The sequence below is a fragment of the Lynx rufus genome, unplaced genomic scaffold, assembly GCF_022079265.1.
Source record: "Lynx rufus isolate CCGP_SWC_20201006 ecotype Redwood Valley unplaced genomic scaffold, mLynRuf1.p SCAF_2, whole genome shotgun sequence".
NCBI classification, from domain to species: domain Eukaryota; kingdom Metazoa; phylum Chordata; class Mammalia; order Carnivora; family Felidae; genus Lynx; species Lynx rufus.
In genome coordinates this window covers 50,938,067-50,957,923 of record NW_025814834.1, presented here as the reverse complement: position 1 = coordinate 50,957,923, position 19,857 = coordinate 50,938,067, and the positions used below count along the sequence as shown (strand labels likewise).

The window sequence follows — 19,857 nt, the reverse complement described above, 5'->3', positions numbered from 1 at the left end:
GTAGTTATGGTCCCTACCCCCAAGAAAATCCATCTACTAGGGCTGAGAACAAAAACTTAAGGGGCACCTGGGTGGCTCAGTCGGTTAAGCGTCCGAGTCTAGATTTTGGCTCAGTTCATGATCTCATGGTTTATGAGACCGAGCACCACATCGCCTGCTTGGGATTCTCTCTCTTCTCTCTCTCTGCTCTTACCCTTCCTAGCATGCGCAGACTCTCTCTCAACATAAATTAAAAAAAAACAAACTTAAAAAATAAGTAGTTTATAGCAAATGAGTTCCAGAAACAATGCATCAGACATTCTGAAATTGAATGATGGCTGAGGGCTGGCACAGCTGGGGCAGGCTTCATGATGGAAGAGAGGCTTGAGCTGCTACTTGTAGGAAGGACAGGACTTTATAAATTGGGGTGAAGGGAAAGAGTTGGTAGGCAGAGGGATTGCTGTGATCAAGGAATACAGTGTGACTATATTTCCCAAGAGGTTGAAGGTTTGCCAAGGGAAATAATGGGAGAAGTGATTAGAGAAGTTTAGGGTAAGAGGATAAAGGGACCTGATTTTTGAAGCCAGAGTTTTCAACACTTTAAGGTGAAGTTAGGGTGACAATGTGTATTCCCTTTAGGGTGCCTATTGCAGTCTCTAAAAGAGATACTCCTATTCTCCTCTCTCAGTCTGTTTGGTCTGTTATAACAGAATACCATAGATGGGAAGACTTATAGACAACAGACATTTCTGGAGGCTGGGAAGTCTGAGATCAAGGCATTAGCAGATTTGGTTTCCGGTGAGAGGCTGCGTCATGGTTCACAGATGGCAGTCTTGTCACTGTATCCTCACAAGGCTGAGATAGGATGGGGTAGAGAGCTTTGTTAGGTTTCTTATAAGACTCCAAAGACTCACTTCCAAAAAGCATCATATTGGGTGTTAAAACTTCAACATATGAATTTTGGGGGACACAAACATTCAGTCTGTAGTGGCTTCCACCCTGTGATTCTGGTTTTCCCCTTTCCCTTTCTGCCCAGGTGAGAATGTATGTTATGTAATGAGGGACATCATTGTTTGGTATGTGCTGCACACATGAATCTTATGGAGTTGAGGATAAGGAGGTTTGCTGTTGGGAATAGGAAATCAGTGAGAGCTTTTGAACATCTGGGTAATATGTACAAAGAAGAGAGTATTGACTATTGGTATGTTAGATTTGGTGGGAGAGATGGAAGGCAAGGAAATGTTAAGTGCTGACTACAATTTAAGAATTGAGGAGGCAAAATAAATAAATAAATAACACTTGGTGTCTGAATGTTTGATAGCAGGGAAGATGGAAGCCAGAAAAAGAAAAGTGGACCAGGGACCTATATTAAGCATAATCTCCCTTTTAAACGTATTTTTTTTTTTTATTATTTTACAGACAATAAAATCTGGAGATATTTAATAGAAATCCAAGCAATATAGGATTTAAGTGGAAAATTTGGGCTCTGAATTTAAGTATGTTTGACCTTAAATTCTGCGTTAATGTGCAATGGTTTTAATTTGGGGTTTCTAAGACTCTAAAAGAAAAAGGGACAAACGGAATGGTTTTAGGGATACGATGAGTTTTTGAGGTTTGATGTACTGGTAGGTTGTTCAGCAAGCATCTAGAAAAGTAGCATTTGGCTTTAGAGAGTGGTGGGGCATTAATTGTTTGCATAGATGAGAAGAGAGAGAGGATCAAGTTTTAACTAACAATAACATGTCCAGGTTAGAATGAAATGGGACCAGGTATGGAAAAGTTAGGGAAAGAGTAGAAAGTTATAAGGAGAAATAGGAAGTGTAGCATCACCAAAACAAGAAAAACACTTGAATTGAGGAAAAGATTGTCAAAGCTGTTGAATATTGCAGATGTCATAGAGACAGACCTTCACTTGGCAATTAGGAGAAAAGGAGTTGCAGTCAGTGGTTTCAGAAGAGGATTTACCCAGGAGCAAGTGTGTAATGAATTAAAAGACAAGATGGTGAACTTAGGGAAAGAGATCGTCTACTGAAGTCTGCAGACCCTTATTTTGAGATCTTAAAAAAAAGAGAAGAATGTGAATGCAATTAGTGCATGGTATCCAGAAGAAGGAGCAAGGTCTAGAGAAGGTTTTTTGATAGGGCAAACTGGGCATTTTTATAAATTGATAAGGAAAGAGCCAGTTTAAAGGTAGAATATTGAAATGCAAATGAAGAAAGGAAAATGATTTTTCTTTCTTAAAGAAACCAAGTTTTTAATTTGAAGAACAATAACAACAGTAAATAATATCTATAGTCAACCATTAGTTAAATAGAATAAGCTAAAGGCTCTTCTTAAGCCCTCCAACTACAAACGCCTTTCCTCCTCCATCTTCCCTGTTAATAGTTTGGCACAAATGTTTTCCAGCTTCCTTCCTTCCTCCTTTCCTTCCTTCCTTCCTTCCTGGCTTCTCTCTCTCTCTTTTTTTTTTTTTTAAAGTTTATTACTTATTTTGAGAAAGAGTGTGAGCGGGGGAGGGGCAGAGAGAGTGGGAGAGAGAGAATCCCAAGTAGGCCCCACACTCAGTGCAGAGCCCAACTCTGGGCTCGATCCCACATACCATGACATCATGACCTGAGCCGGAACCAAGAGTCAGATGCTCAATTGACAGAACCACACAGGTGTCCCACTTCTTTTATTTAATAAGCATTCCTACCCACCCCTTTGCATATGTATTCAAATATGCTTTTTAGTGGCACCTAGGGGGTACATGTGCACTCTCTCTCTCAAAATAAATGAATAAACAGTAAAAAAACAAATATACTTTAAAAAAATAAAATGATGCCATATATATTTTTTCAAATTGCTTTCAGTATGTCGTTCATGAAGACTTTTCTAGATCAACACACACACACACACCAAATATAGCTCATGCTTTTTAACAGATGCATAATGTTCTTTTGTTTGGACAGATCATAATTTATATTTATAAATATAATACATATTATAATATTTATATTACTCAGAAATCCTTCATTTATAAACCCTGCTTGGAATCTTCATTCTAAAAAGGGGTTTTGTGAGCATGTTGGGCTGAATGACAGCCCCTGAAGATATCTTCACTCTAATCTCTGGAATCTATCAATGTTACCTTACATAGTAAAAGGTGCTTTGCAGATAGGACTATTGATTTACTCAGCACAGTTGGCTATTGAAATGAGAAGATTATCCTGGATTATCTCAGTGGGCCCTAAATATAATCACAAATGTCCTTATAAGAGGAAGGGACAGGGAAAGTTTACTACAGAAGTTCATGTGATGACAGAAACAGAGAGAAACAGTGCCAGACAAAGAAAAGATGCTGTACCACTAGCTTTGAAGGGGGAAGGAGCTACAAGCCTGAGGAAATGGATTTTCCCCTGAAGCCTCCAGAAGAAACCAGTCTTACTGACATCTTGATTTTGGCCCCTTTAAGAGTCATTTCAAGTTTCTGCCCTCAGGACTATACAAGATAAATCTGTGTTGGTTTAAGCTGCCAAATTTGTTGTAATGTAGTATGACCTCATCTGAACTTGGGTGCATCTACGGACCTTATTTCCAAATAAGGTAACATATGTATTGGAGGTTAGACCTTGAACATACCTCTTTGAGGGATGCAATTCAACCCACACACCTGTTAAAAAAAAAAAAAAAGTCAATTGGTTTTAAGTTTGATTTCTGGGAACTTGCCAGAAACTAAGTAATGCTGGAATTGTTATTGCCTCATTCAAATTACAACATTCTTGCTGGATTTGGGATTTCAGGAAATCCCAGAGGAAAGAGGGAGAGAAGATGGGTGGGGATTTAGAGGATAACGAGTTTGTTATGGACCAGAGAGCATCTCAGAATATATACATGCTGCATATCATTTTTATAAAGTTAGTGAACAAAACAACGTATAGAATGTGAATATGCGTAACCTATATTTGAAGACTCTAAAAAAAAAGTAGCAAAGTAGGAGGAGGACGGAAGAGATGGGACAGTGAGGAGCACACAGGATTCTCTAGTGTTATTAGCCTACACTGTTCAATATCTTTTGTATGTATATAAAACAATGTATGCGTTACGCTTAATGTAAAATTGTGCCTTTATAACAACATTTTTAAAAAATGGCATAGAGATGGTAGGAAATATACTTTGAGAACGCAACTCATATACTCATATACCAAGCCTGAAATCAACACTGGAAAGCGGCACCGTTACTTCGTTAAGGTAATTTTTTCAGGTGTTACTTGGAAAAGCTGACAGACGACAGAGTGCTGGGTAAACTCACTCTAATTATGAAACCGTGAGTAAAAGAACATGTGCTTCCATGAAACTTAAGCACCAACAGTTCAGGAGGCGAACAGCGTTAGCAAAAACCATTGCCGGAACCATCGTTTTCACCATAGTTCATCCCATTTCCTGCGAAATTCTTCTCGAAAACGCAGACTCTGCGAAAAGACTTTTGCCCGATTCCAAAATGACTGCTGCGGCGCCCACAATAAAAGTATAGCGCAAGACCGGAAGTTACGCAACCTCATAAGGCAGCGCGCCCTTACCCGTGAGAGAGTTTCCGCCATTTTTGAAAATCGGGAAGGTCCGGGGCCAAGTGTGGTTGCAGCTGCGATGGCAACCTTTGCCGTGGAACCCCAGGCGCCCTCGTTGGGTGAGTGAAAAACTGCTTTTCCTCGCTGGCGCTGCGATCCACGCCGTAGGACTAGGAGCAAGCAAGACGGAAAGCCAGTAGTCATCAGGCTCTGTGCTAGTTTCAGTCGCGGGTACGAGCCCGTGGTTCACCCACAAGTTTTCAGTTGTCCCCCTGCTCAGGGCGTCATCACCCTGCCGCCAGCAAGGCGGCTCCGGGAAGCTGCGGGCCTGGGTAGGGCGTGGGAATGGCTGTCCAGTGGTGACTAAGCCGTTTTGCCCCCCAACACGCGGGCCGCATTCGTTCTGCCCATACCTGAGACTCTCCGAGCGCCGAGGACGCGGTGCTGAGTTCCTGGATCCGGGGAGGCGTCGGTGTAAAGGAACGGATCCGCGTACACGTGGGTGGGCGGTGACCTGGAGTGTGGTTACAGCTCACCGTTCTTTGGTCACTTGGGCTTTTAGTTTCTGTTGGATTCCTACCTGCCCTGGGCTTAGCAAAAGGAGTCTTATTAGTAGAAACTACGGTTGTGCGACGTTTAACCCCTTGATGGTAGCCATGGAGATACTGGCGTTAATAGGAAGCCGGGAGTTGGTACGATTTTCCCGCCTTTATCTTGGGGAAGTGACTTTGTAGGAGGTCTTTTTCTCTAATCAGTTACGTAATGAGTTTTTTAAAAATTCATTCCCATTGTTTAACGGAGAGCCTTGCTGAAAGTGTTCAAAAAAAAAAATCTATCAAGTTAACAGGATGTAGATTTCCTTTTTGTTTGCTGAGTTTCGGCATTTGTGAGAACCGTCAAAATTTTTAGCAGAAAATTGCTATCATAGAGACGCATTTGAAAATTAGGTTACAACTTTGAGTTTGGAAAAAGAAAGCAAGCGCGATATTTGTAGAACGAGGTTTTTTGTTTTTTGTTTTTTTACATTTGAAGGGTGTAATAGTGCTTGCTATGCTTTGTGCAAAATGTTTCTTTTGGGAATGGAGTTAACTTGGACTTTAGAATTAGTCATAAAAAACTAAATGCATAACGTCAGTGCAGATATTCTGCTACCTTTAAACTTAAGTACAGATGTTTGTCTAGGTATTTATGTTTTGTATTATTTTAGAGATCAGGAAATCATTTCCAGTCCCAAAGTTTTCTATTCAACAAAAACATTTTGGAGTGCATATTTCTTGGGGTTGTAAATGTGAATAAACCCGTCTCTGTTTATTGCCTCATCAGAAATCTGACATTTGCTGATATTAATTGTTCAAGTTCATATATTGCAGGTGAAGAATAAATAATATTCCCAGCACCTAATGCTATATGAAAATCAAGGATTATTTCAGCAAACAGTGCTAGCTGAGTTAAGACCTAGTATTTAACAGATTTTAGGTGTGCAGACTGAAGTCGAATTTAAGACTTGCATGATGATTGTTCTAGCTCTCTAAGTGAAATTTAGCCTAAGGGGTGATAAGTGACAGGCGGATTAAGACCTCTCTGTGCTCTCCTCACTCTGGTGCTTAGTGTTACCACAATATATATACAGATATATCAGAACTTTTCTTAATTTTTCTTACAATGTCATATATGTTTTTTTTCTTTGGGGGGATGGGAGAATGAGGTAGTTGGTGGTACCTAAAACTTTGTATTTACTACTATAAGTTTCTAAATATCTGTTCAGAAATTGCTTTTGGTGTGTATATTCTTTGGAAATATGTACTAGCAACGTAGTAACAGCACTTTAAAACAATTACAATATAGTTATGGTTCTTCATACCTTATTTCAGTATTTGCTTCATTTTTTTCCCCTGACTTTGCCTTTTTCCTCTTTTATACACTTGCATTAGCATTGTTAATACCTAAGTCTACTATAATGAGGAAGGATAAATAATTGACACCATTTGGATAGCAAGAAACAAATTCTTGAGACTGCTTAGAACTTAAGGAATAGTTAACCATGTAAATAATACATCAAACGTTTGGCCTTTCTGAGTGCAGTGAATCACATTCAGTTTTGTTACATAGTTGAAAACTTAAATTTTAATAAGTAGAAATTGCAAATTCTACATTTACACTTTAGTCACTCAGTTTTTGCTATCCTAGGATACCCTTAGAATAATAAGGGTTGAGCACTTACTGATATTAGGTACTGGGTCAAGTGCTTAATTAACTGTAATTCTAATCAAAGCTCTGTGAGTGGATGCTGTGATTATGCCCATTTTGCCAAGAGATACGAACCCAGGTCTCTGAGTCTAGGGCCCATTTTTTTTTCATACTGTGCTAATTTGCTCTGAAATTAGAGTAGGTTATAGCTTCCTTTTCTTCATAATGGGAATAATAATACCTATCCTGTAAATTGTGAAAATTAATTTTAAATTGATGATTGTGAAGTATCAACTGTCTTTAAATTGGTTTTATGTTAGGGAGATTTTTATTGATTATTCCTAACTTTAAAATGATTTTTAAAAATGATCCAAAAATAAAGTTTCCAAATCTTTCAATGTTTCTTAGTTTCTAATCATCACTATTATTTCATGTGTGCTCTATGTGCTCTAATGTATGCATGATTACACTTTTATAGCAATAATGGTTTATAGTTCTTGTTTGTGGAAAAGAAAAAAATGGAACATATAGCAAGCTACATCCGTTGTGTTTGATTTGCTAAAACTTCGTATAACTAGTGCACCCACTCTTTCCTTGTTTTTGGTTGTTGCATAGGTAGAAGCTGACCCAGAAGTGGAAAGAAGTTATTCTGTATGCATTAAGAATTTTTAAAAGATAATACAAAAATTTTCCATTTAAAACTAAATGTTAATTCTCTTTTTGAAAAATGTTTATTTATTTATTTTTGAGAGAGAGTGGGAGAGGGTGCGAATACGAGCAGGGGAGGGGCAGATAGACGAAAAGAAACCCAAGCTGACTCCCTGCTGTCAGCGCAGAGCCTGATGGGAGGCTCAAACTCATGAACTTGAGCCAAAATTGAGTGGGCCGCTTAACCAGCTGAGCCATCCAGGCATCCCAATAAAAGTGGATTCTTAAATCTGTGAAATAATATAAACAGGAACAGGGGTGCCTGGATGGCTAAGTTGATTGAGCAGTTCGCGTCATAATCTCACAGTTGTGAATTCGAGCCTGTGTTGGGCTCTGTGCGGAGCTTGCCTAGGATTCTCTCCTCTCTTTCTGCCCCCCCCACCCCCGCCCGCTGCTCTCTCTCTCAAAATAAATAAATACACTTAAAAAAAATGAACTAGGACAATTGTAAGGTTAGTATTGTTAATAAAAATACTTTTACATTTTTATAAAAATAATTTTTATTGGTTTTTAAAATCTCAACTTTGCTTCTGTAATATGTAAGTTTTGATTAAAGTCTCACAATTTTTTATGCTAGCTTCTTACATCTTTTTGTTAGATATTGTAACATTAAAGTCCTTTGTTTTACTTTATTTTTTGATTAATTTAGGATCTGAACCAATGATGCTAGGTTCACCCACATCTCCAAAACCAGGGGTTAATGCCCAGTTCTTACCTGGATTTTTAATGGGAGATTTGCCAGCTCCAGTGACTCCACAACCTCGATCTGTCAGTGGCCCTTCAGTGGGAGTAATGGAAATGAGATCACCTTTACTTGCAGGTGGGTAAATGCTTGAAATGGTTTCTTAGTACTATTAAACCATGTATTAGAATTTTAAAAAGAGTAATGATGCAACATTCACCCTTATCAACACATTTATTAATTAAAACAAGCAATGCCTCTATTTTTGATTTTTAGACTCTTGGAATAAAGGTATAAGTAGTATAAGCTACTGTAATTCTAAGAACCACTCATTAAAACTATGTATACTGTATTTCATCCGATCTAAGATGCCCTTGATTGTAAAACTCACCATTATTTTTAAGTAGTACTAAGAAAGAAAAGCACTAAATATGATACAATGCCAAGATACTGTTTTTTGTAAATTATCCATATCAGAGATGTTAAAGTGTGGGGGAAGAAATATCATTTAACTACAACTGAATAACTTAATGCATTTAAATAGTTCATCTTAAATGTGATAATAGCAAATATTCAGTCAAAAGAAACTAAGTGAAGTGTAATCAACATACAGTGCTATATTAGTTTCAGCGTACAGCATATTGACTTGACAGTTCTGTATATTACCCAGTGCTCACCATGACAAGTATAGTCAGTCACCATCTGTCTCCATACAACGTTATGACAATATTGTTGACTGTATTTCCTATGCTGTACTTTCATCTCTGTGGCTTATTTATAAATAAATAACTGTAAGTTTGTACCTCTTAATGCCCCTTGTCTATTTTGCCCATCTTCCCACTCACCTCCCTCTGGCAGCCACCAGCCCTCTGTATTCAAGAGTCTGGTTTGTTTTGTTTTTTGTCTGACTTCACTTACCACCCTCTAGGACCTTGATAGATGAATGGATAAAGAAAATGTGATATATATATGTGTATATATATATATATATATATATATATATATACACACACACACACACACATATGTATGTGTATATATATATATATATATATATACACATATATGTATATAAATAAAATGGAATGATGGAATGTTAGCCATAAAAAAGAATGAGATCTTGCCATTTGTGGTATAAGAAATGTAATTTGAAATGTGTAGATATAAATTCTACTTCTAGTCATAGTGAATTAAGATTCTCAGCATGTTTAGTGGAAAGATTTATTCTACAAACTATGGGGAAGTTTTTTACACAGAATTTGCAGTTATCAGCACAAAATATTATCTAAATGCAACACATATCTTACAAGACTCCTTTAGCAAAGAAATATTTTAAAAGATAACTTTGGGGGCGCCTGGATGGCTCAATCAGTTAAGCGTCCAGCTTTAGCTCAGGTCATGGTCTTGCAGTCCGTGAGTTCGACCCACGTTGGACTCTGCTCACAGCTCAGGGCCTGGAGCCTGCTTCAGATTCTCTGTCTCCCTCTCTGTCCCACCCCCACTCTCACTCTGTCTCTCTCTTGCTCAAAAATAAATAAACATTAAAAAAAAGAGAGATAACTTTGAGGTTTTCACTATGAGTAGTGAGAATTAGCTACAGAAATGGTTGGATTCCAAATGTGAGCTGATATCCTTTTAATAGATGTTTAAATGGAAAACTTCTCACTTTGTTCTTAAGGTATTATTTGGTTTAAAGTGGTTTATTATTTTAAGATTGATCAGGGACAACATAAATTATATTCATAATTGACTTATTGTTATTCTGGATAGGTTTTTGTTTTTATACATTTGACGCTTGAACAACACAGGGGTTTGGTGTACTGACCCCCTGGACTCTTGGAAATTCTAGTATGATTTTGACTCCCCCAAAACTTAACTAATAGCCTGTTTTTGACTGGAAGGTAGCCTTCCCAATAACATAAATAGTTGATAACTATATATGATATAGTTGATACACTGACATATAACTATATATGATATAGTTGATATACTGATAACATAAACATTTTGTATATGTATTATAAACTGTTCTTACAGCAAAGTAAGCTAGAAAAAGAAAATGTTACTAAGAAAGTCATAAGGAAAAGAAAATACATATACAGTACTACACTGTAAAAAATCTGTGTATAGGTGGACCTACATGTGCAGTTCATACTTGTGTTTGTCAAGGGTCAAATATGTATTTCAAATGTGTTTTTATTGTAGTTACTATATATTGAGTACTTATAAGCCAGACAATACCCTAAGCATATTATATGTTACTTTCATTTTTTCATCAGTCTTAAAGGTTAGGTAGTAGTATCCCTGTTTTTCAAAAGGAGAAACTGAAGCTAAATGCAATAAAGAACTTCCTTAAACCTACTTTTTTTTTTTCTTAACTTTTTTAAATGTTTGTTTTTGAGAGAGAAAGAGAGAGACAGAGTGTGAGCGGGCAAAGGGTAGAGAGGGAGAGGGAGACACAATCTGAAGCAGGCTCCAGGCTCCGAGCTGTCAGCACAGAGCCTGATGCGGGGTTGAACTCAGGAACCGCAAGATCATGACCTGAGCCGAAGTCGGACATGTAACCGACTGAGCCACCCAGGTGCCCCAAGCCTACTTGTTAGTAAGTGACAGAGCAGGAGGTTAAAGCTCAGATTAGTTCTGTTTTATAGTCTATGCTCTAAACAGCTTATGATGTACTATCTAAGCTTAGACATTAAGTCATAACAGAGGGTCAGGTCTGTTTCACTATTTGGCATTGACGATTCTCTGATTTATAAAGGCATCTTTTTTTTTAATATTAATTTTTGAGAGGGAGAGAGAGAAAGAATCCCAAGCATGCATCTTGCTATCATTGCAGAGCCCATCCTGGGGCTTGAACTCACGAACCATGACCTGAGCTGAAATCAGCAGTCAGATGGTTAGCTGACTGAGCCATCCAGGTGCCCCTTTAAAGACCTTCTTATGTCCCCAAAGTTGATTCTTTTCCTATATATATATATTATGTATTTCAATATATTTCTATTATTAGGAACATGAATGGGATCTCTTTAATTTTGACAAATTCCACATTAGGCAATTATATTCAAGTGTATATAAACTGGAGCTGTTTACCTACGTTCAAGTGAGAAATACGATCAGATTTTGTATTGAAATGTTAAGGATTTGTAGAGAAAGCAAAAGCTACATGTGTTGACAAAAAACTAAAATTTCTGTTTTCTTATTCTGAAATTTTTTATTCACACACAGTCTATGAATCACCAGCTTTGGCGTAGCTGGAAGCTTGTTAGAAATGTAGTGTCAGGCTCCACCTCACATGTTCTGAATCAGAATCTGAATTTTAACAAGATGGACTCTTAAGTGTATTAAAGTTTGAGAAGCCCTAGGAAACAAGAGTTTAAGTTGATATTTTAAAGATACAAATGAAAAAGGGGCACCTGGGTGGCTCAGGCTCTGATCTTGTGGTTCATGGGATCGATCCCTGCATTGGGCCCTGTGCTGACAGCACAGAGCCTGCTTGGGATTCTGCCTCTCTCTGCCCCTCCCCTGCTTGTGCACTCTCTCTTGCTCTCTCAAAATGTATAAATGAACATTTTTTTTTAAATGTGTAAATGACAAAAAAATCTTATCAGAAAGGTGGAAGACTTGTTTTCTCACCTGTTTTTTGGGCATTGTAGGTGGATCACCACCACAACCAGTTGTGCCAGCTCATAAAGATAAAAGTGGAGCCCCACCAGTTAGAAGTATGTATGATGATATTTCCAGTCCAGGACTTGGATCAACACCTTTAACTTCAAGAAGACAGGTAATGTACACACTCCCATTTATGATCCAGAGTAATTTCTTATTTTTATGTGGATACACAGCAAGGATCAGTAATTTGAAATGTTTTCCTGAGGTCTACTTTAGTGTAACTGTGTTGCACAGAATAACTATTAAGGACATTTATCGTAAAATCTACTTACATTATGTTTATCATGAAATGTTCTTAAAAAATATAATAGAACAGCCGATTGTTTGCGCATATTGGTGATTCTGTGGTGTATTATAGGTGGGTCTTATTTACTTGTCCCTGCCCTAAACCTAGCAATACACACATAGAAATGATTATGGTTTCAGTGATTCCAATTGTTTAAAAAATTCAGTATGCATAATTATGTGAAGGAACAAATGAAGAGTTAGGGTTTCATCCAGATGTAGGGTACTTTGTAATGATTTGAGATCTTTGTTTTAGGAATGGTTTTATTAATATAAGACAAATATCCTTTTAGAGCTATGTTCACTGTTTACTTATTTTACTGAAAACGCAGCCTCCCATATTTATGAGCTGATGGTTTAGTTTTTTCCAGGTGCAGGTGTTCTGATGGTGATGTTTAATTTTGGTTGGTGTGGGTATAGGCATTCTGATGGAGTTATTTTCGGTCATAGATTATGCAAGGTAGAGATCCTGTGTTTTGATGGGACTGATAGCTATAAAAGAAAATGATACTTTTGAAGTACCTCTGGTATACAGGTCCTGATCTTAAAACTTCCTGTTTTATGTATTTTTTTCACTTCTTCCTCATGGCAAATTTGTGAATTCGTTGTTATGAGCTTCATTTTATCATTGAGGACACTAGGGCACAGAAAGCTTAAATAATTTGTCAAGAGTAAGGCAACTAGTCTAGTGGAGCCAAACTTTAAACCCAGGCAGTCTTCAATCTAGAGCCAACGTTTGTAACAGCCATGCTGTCCTGACACTACTATAGTAACTCTGGATGGTCAGTTTAAAGGTAGTATGGATTTTTCTTTTAAGTAGGAAGGTTAGTATCTTATATAGTCACAAATATTCTATCCCTGTTGTGCTTCAGCAGGACATACAGTTACATACAGTGTGTCAGTTAAACTGGTAAGTTGTTTGTATAAGGATATTTCTGTAGTTTGGTTTGGTTTGCCTTTCCCTGAATCAAATACAGCATAGTTGCTAGAAAGTTTAAGAATGGTAGAAAGCATCTTCTAGTAAATTTTGACTATTTTTAGACTTGGTATGCCTAGCATAGTAGGCCTACTTGTCAAGCAAAGCAGAATTAATTCACTGTGTAAAACACATTACCTTCTCTTTCCGTCACTTTTAGAACTGCCCTACTGTCCAATACAGTAGCCATTGGCCAAATGTGGCTGTTGACACTTGAAATGGGCTAGTCCTATACATAATTGAGATACGCTGAAGTGTAAAATACACACTGGATTTTGAAGACTTAGAAAGAATGTGAGCTGTCTCATTTAGTTTTTTATGGTGATTACATTTTGAAAATGATAATTTGGACCTGCTAGATTAAATAAACTATTTATTTTTACTTTTAATGTGTCTCCTATAGAATTTAAAATTACTTATATTGCTTATGTTCTATTTGGACAATGGTATTCTAGCCAAATCAGAATATTCTGGCCTGGGATACTTTTCTAAAAGGTTGATAAGTAAATTTCATGTTTGGTTTGAGAATGACTGGCTTATAAATTTATGCTAGTTTTCATTACTTCTCTGATAACCAATGAAAACAAAGGTAGTTTACAGTTATTACTATGTTCAAAATGTTTAAAAGTCTTGTGTTATAATTTGTAGAGAATGTTTTTGATTTAAAAGTTGGTAAGAATGTTATTATTAGTTAAAAGCCCTCATTAGTTTCGCCCCAAGACTTTGCTTAGCCTCTCTCTAATCGTGAAAGAAAATGGCATTAAGAATTGAACAGTACATTTTGTATCTCAAAGTTATTTCAACATTTGGTTCTGGTTGCTAGATAATAGCTAGATTTTAGATTTTCTTAGTTTAATCAGAATCTGTTACCAAAAAATCTATTTCTGTATATTTACTTCTAGAGAAAGTCTGTTCTCATTCTTGATTAGATATTGCCTTTGTTTAATCTTTAATTTTCTCACATTTAAAGGAATTAGTATTGATAATTTTCTTGCTTTGTAACTTTCTACTAGTAGAGACAGAGGCATACTGTCTTTTTTATTATATAGACTGATTTGTTTAAAAAAAATTTTTTTTTTTAACATTTATTTATTTTTGAGACTGAGAGAGACAGAGCAGGAGCAGGGAAGGGGGCAGAGAGAGAGGGAGACACAGAATCCGAAGCAGGCTCCAGGCTCTGAACTGTCAGCACAGAGCCTGATGCAGGGCTCGAACCCACAAACCGTTAGACCATGACCTGAGCTGAAGTCAGAGGCTTAACCAACTGAGCCACCCAGGTGCCCCTATATAGACTGATTTGAATCTGTATTATTTCATGGTTTGTAAATGTCTGCTTAAAAATAGAATTCTGCCATCTTTCTGTTTTTCTGTGTGTTATTTCAAATATTGTGCTTTAGGAACTAAAAACAAATAGCAAAGTTATTTTCTACTAAGAACAGTGTCTTTTTATTTAATATAACTTAACTTTAAACAAAGAATATGCTAAAGGGTATAACATATTTTAGAGTAATACTGCTCAACTTAAAGAAAAAAGTTGGAGTACTCTTAGATTGTGAACTAATTAGAGGCATCCTTAGCACCTGGTAGACATGCAGTTGTCTATTGAATGAAACCTTTCAACACTTATTGTGTTTATGTTCTGGTTAGAACTTTGCGTTTTTACTCTAACACTTTATTCTATTTTCATGTAGCCAAACATTTCAGTAATGCAGAGTCCTCTTGTTGGAGTTATGACGACTACTCCTACTCCTGGAACAGGTAAAGGCCTTTTAACGTCAAAGACTATTCTGTCTTTTTTGAGTGAGATAATATAAGACTTTGTTGATAATTTGCCAAAATTTTTTCTTTCATATTTCAAACTTGGAGACCTTGTCAAATGTTAATAACTTCATTCAGAAGGGAAATACTTTGTATATTGGATTTTTTTTTCCTGAACTTAGGTAGGATGTGATATTCTCAAAATACTAAGAGTTTAAAGAAAATATGTACTTAGTAGTGTTTCCTCAGTTACTAAAAACTGTAATTTAAAAAAGAGGTGTTGCAGTTGGGAAGAAAAGGAATACAGAGTCTGAGCAATAAAGATGTTTTGAAAGCTTTTAATGTATAGCTATAAATCTAAATGTCATTGACTACAAACAGCCACTGATTATATGTAGTTTTTCTTTAAGATTAATGGTATTTATCACCATCAGCATCATCATTAGCACAACTCTTGTTACATATTCATATAATCTATCAAATGATCTCTCAGTAAATATATGAACACATAACCATATGTGCCAGGCCCCGGGAAACTGAACAAAATAGGTAATCCATACCTTTATCGAGTTTGCATTTATTTACAGAATTTACATTTATAAATGAAATAATTAAACTATAAAGTTTGTTAGAAGGTGATATATTTTATGGAGGAAAATTAAGCAGCAAAGAGGGGGAGTTAGCAGGTGAGGGCTTATAGGTTTAAATGGGGGGTAGTATATTAGTTTTCTAGTGCTGCTGTGACAAACTACTACAAACTTACAAGTGGCGACAAACTACTACAAACTTAAAAGTGGCTTAAACAACAGTTCTGGAGGTGAGAAATCTCAAATGGGTCTCAATGGACTAAAATCAATGCATTTGTAAAGCTGTGTTTAGTTTATGGAAGCTCTAGGGGATAATCTGTTTTCTTGCCTTTTTCATCTTCTACCCACATTTCTTTGCTCGTGATCTCCTTTCTCCATCTTCAAAGCTAGCAACTTTGCATCTCTCTGATCATTTTTCTGTAGTCACATCTCCCCCTTCTGTCTTTTAAATACCCTTGTGAGTACAGTGGATCTGTCTGGATAATCCAGGATCATCTCCCTATTTTAAGGTGAGCTGGTTAGCAGCCTTAATTCCATCTGCAACCTTAATTCTCCTTTGTCATGTAACATAGCTTATTCCCAGGTTCCAGGGATAAGGACATGGGCATCTCTGGGGGCCATTATTCTGCTTCCTACAGAAAGGTAGAAGAAAAGTGACATTTATTCAGAAACCTAAACTAAGTAAGGGAGGGGCGCCTGGGTGGCTCAGTCGGTTAAAGCGTCCGACTTCGGCTCAGGTCATGATCTCACGGTTCGTGAGTTTGAGCCCCGCGTCGGGCTCTGTGCTGACAGCTCAGAGCCTGGAGCCTGCTTCGGATTCTGTGTCTCCCTCTCTCTGCCCCTCCCTTGTTCATGCTCTGTCTCTCTCTGTCTCAAAAATAAATAAAACGTTAAAGGGGCGCCTGGGTGGCTTGGTCGGTTAAGCGTCCGACTTCGGCTCAGGTCATGATCTCACTGTCCGTGAGTTCGAGCCCCGCGTCGGGCTCTGTGCTGACTGCTCAGAGCCTGGAGCCTGTTTCGGATTCTCTGTCTCCCTCTCTTTCTGCCCCTCCCCTGTTCATTCTCTGTCTCTCTCTGTCTCAAAAATGAATAAACGTTAAAAAAAAAAATTTAAAAAAATGTTTAAAAAAATGTTAAAAAAAATTAAGGGAGGTGGGGACAGTGTTCTAGAAAGAGAAAAACGTAGAGGCACTGAGGTGGCAGTGTGTCTTGGGTGTTCAAGGGGGCTAGTGTGAAATGGAGTGAGTGAGGGGTAGAATACTAGGAAATGAGGTCAGAAAGATAACGGGGGACCCATAGTACAGGGCCTTGTATGTCATGGAATCAACTGGTTTTTACCCAGAAAAGGCGGAAAACATATAGGATGAGACTGCTGCTGTGGTGATTACAGACTTTTGGTTAAGGGGCGGGGTAGAAGCAAAACCAAAATAAGAGGCTACTACTGCATTACTCCAGTTGAGGGACAAAGCAGGGTGGGAAGGAAGAGAAAGAGGAACAACAACAAAAAAGATGGGACAGAAAAGCCCAGCAAGACAGTAGATTTAAAAGGAACCAGATCAACCATTATATCAAATGAAATGTACTAAACACTGCAGATAAAAGGCATAGGTTATCAGAATTGTTAACAAAAGCAGTATCCAAAGACAAGTTGTTTTTTTTTTTTTTTTTCATCTTCTGAGTCCAGAGTTTTTCAAGCGTCTGAATCTTCACTGGTGGCAGTGGTTTAATAGTCACTTACAGGTAGATTTCTGCTACCAGTTTGATCAAGGCTATTTAGGCTTTTTCTGTACGTTCCTCAGATTTCTTCTACTATCCAGCCACTGCCTGGTTCCAAAGCCACTTCCACATTTTTAGGTATTTGTCACAGCAGCACCTGGCTTATAATCAGAATCTGTATTAATTTTTGTAAGTTTATTTATTTTGAGAGAGAGCACACGAGCGTGGGAGGGACAGAGAGAGAGGAAGAGAGAGAACAGCTCAGAGCTTGACTCTGGGGCTTGATCTCACAAACTATGAGATCATGACCTGAGCTGAAATCAAGAGTCTAATGCTTAAGCGACTGAGCCTCTCAAGTACCTCATAATCTGTGTTAGTTTAAATTTGCTGCCTTAACAGATTATCACAAATTTAGTGGCTTAAAACAATACAAAACTTTTTTTTTTTTTTTTTCAATTGTAACTAATCTCTACAACTGTTGTGGAGCTTGAACTTGTAACTGTGAGATCAGGAATTTCATGGTCCACCGACTGAGCCAACCAGGCACCCACCCCTGTTTTTTCTTTTTAAAGATTTTAAAACAGATTTATTTTCTCACTTTTTTTCTTTGCTTTAGAGCTTGGGTGTCAGCAGGGCTGTGTTCTCTTCGTGAGGTTCTGGGTATTAATCCACTTTCAAGCTCATTCATGTTGTTCGAATTTACTTCCATGTGGTTGTAGGATTGAGGTCCCTGTTTCTTTCCTAGCTGTTGCCTGGAGGTGTTTCTCAGCTTGTAGAGTCTGCCCTTATTCTTTGGCTTGTGACTCCCTTTCCATATTCAAAGACAGCAGTGGCAGATCAAGGTCTCTTTTATACTTTGAATCTCTCTGACCTCCCTCTTCTCTTGTATTTCTGACTTGACTTTCCTGCCATCTGCTGCTATTAAGGGCTCATTTGATGATATTGGGCCTACTGGAATAATCCAGGCTAATTCTTTATTTTAAGATCCAGCTAATTAATAACCTTCATTTTATCCAGCAGTACCTGGACTAGTGTACTAGTAATTCATTTGAATTACCAATGAATTAAGCCAGGGACAGAAACTTTGGGGGTATATCTTTAGATTTCTGTCTGCCACCTATACCATAGTGAACAATTTAGGTGTGTTACCTCAGTCTTAGTTACATATGTGAGGTGGAATGTTCTGGGGGAGTTCAGGTATTAACAGTCTTAATCTGATCATGCAAATAGGTAGATGACAATGTTTTGTTACTTGACTAGTTGCTACAATAGTGACTCTTCATTATTCAGTTGAGTCAGTTAAGTCATCCCAGGGACATTGAAAATGCAAAAACACAATGTTAAGTAATGTACTTCGTACTTTAAAGGTTCTCTTAGTTGTTTGAAAAGCATACATTATAATATTCTTATTGTCAAGTAGAAGAGCATATGATTAAAGTTATTTAAACATCATTTTGTTATTTTTCTCAAATAGTGTTAACTTCTGTGAGGTTCTTGTACTTTTAGAATTTTTTATGAAAATACAAGAACCATGGTAGGAAAATAATATGTATCGTAAATTGGCCACTGGGAGCCACTGCTGCTTCTACTTTGAGGTTAAGGAATTTATGTTTAGAAAGTCTTCATGTGGCATATGTGAAAAAGAATATTTTTGAAAAGATATGACGGGCATGAGGATCTATCGTGTGATCAATAATAAGCAAAAAAAAGGGGGAAAAGAAGTTGACTTGAGAAAATTGAAAGGAAAATGTAGACTTAAAACTTAGAGCTATTTTTTTTTAGCTCCTATAGTGTTAACCAAATGAAAATTTCTTGTATAATTTGTAAATTTTAACTTCCTGAGATAGACAACTTTTATAAAGAGATATCATGGGGTTTAGTGATGTTAGTGTGTTTATGCTTAGGTCTTTGTGTCCAGTAAGGAGTTTTTTGTTTATTTTAATTTTGTAAGTGATGTTAAAATCTTTTTAAAATTTTTATTTCTGGTGCAGGGAAACCTTGGTCATATGATAAAGTGAGAAATCTAGATTAGAGAATTTGAGAAACTGTTTTCAATCATGGCGTATTATTGCCCTGAGTATGTTTGGCCTGTTTCCCTGTCCGCACCTCTCAGTTTTCTTCTGCTGCTATTTAAATATTCCTCTGTTTTTCACACTCTTTTAAATTTTTTCTTAATTTTTTTGAACTGCTTTCATGTATCTATCCGTTTTCTTCTCAAATGGTATACCACTTTTGTCTACTGAATTAGAATCCTTATTTATGTTAGCATATTGTTAACGGACTAAGTGTGTTATTCAGACTATAGTACTTTCCAAGTGTTTTTGTTGATGCTAGGAGCTCAGAGTTCTGATAGTGTTCCCAGGAGAGGAGGAAGAGGACTAATTTATCTGTGAGGGACCTTTTCCTGACACTTCTTTTTCCGATCTGGGTTAGCTGCTCTTGCATGTGCTTCTGTACAGCTGTCTCTGCTTAGCTCGTATCTTTCTCCACTACTGGACTATGAACTCCTTCAGGACAGAGATTCTTTCTGTATTTTTCATTATTTACCCATCACAGAGCTGGTTATAAAGGGACCTCAGTAAACATTTGTTGACTGAATGGGTTGATGGATATAAACTGTAGTGAATTGAATAGTGGCCCTGAAATGGTATGTCCTTGTCTTAATCCCCAGAATCTATGACTCTTACTGTGTGGTTCAAATAAATAGTTAAAGTCTTGAGAGGAGGAGCTCCCAAGGAAATCTTGAAAATTCAGGAGAGA

General features: G+C 37.2%; 1 protein-coding gene across 2 annotated transcripts in view; it reads left to right on the top strand.

The window, feature by feature from the left end:
* The first annotated feature begins 4,556 nt into the window (after positions 1-4,556).
* NUP35 (nucleoporin 35) overlaps positions 4,557-19,857 on the top strand; it is a 35,904-nt gene continuing 20,603 nt past the window's right edge. For both annotated transcript variants that reach the window (XM_047083528.1, XM_047083527.1), the window contains exons 1-4: positions 4,557-4,645; positions 8,071-8,241; positions 11,760-11,887; positions 14,728-14,794. In XM_047083528.1, coding sequence (XP_046939484.1) covers positions 4,606-4,645; positions 8,071-8,241; positions 11,760-11,887; positions 14,728-14,794 — 406 coding nt within the window. In that variant the 5' untranslated portion in view covers positions 4,557-4,605. The remainder of the gene's footprint in view (positions 4,646-8,070; positions 8,242-11,759; positions 11,888-14,727; positions 14,795-19,857) is intronic.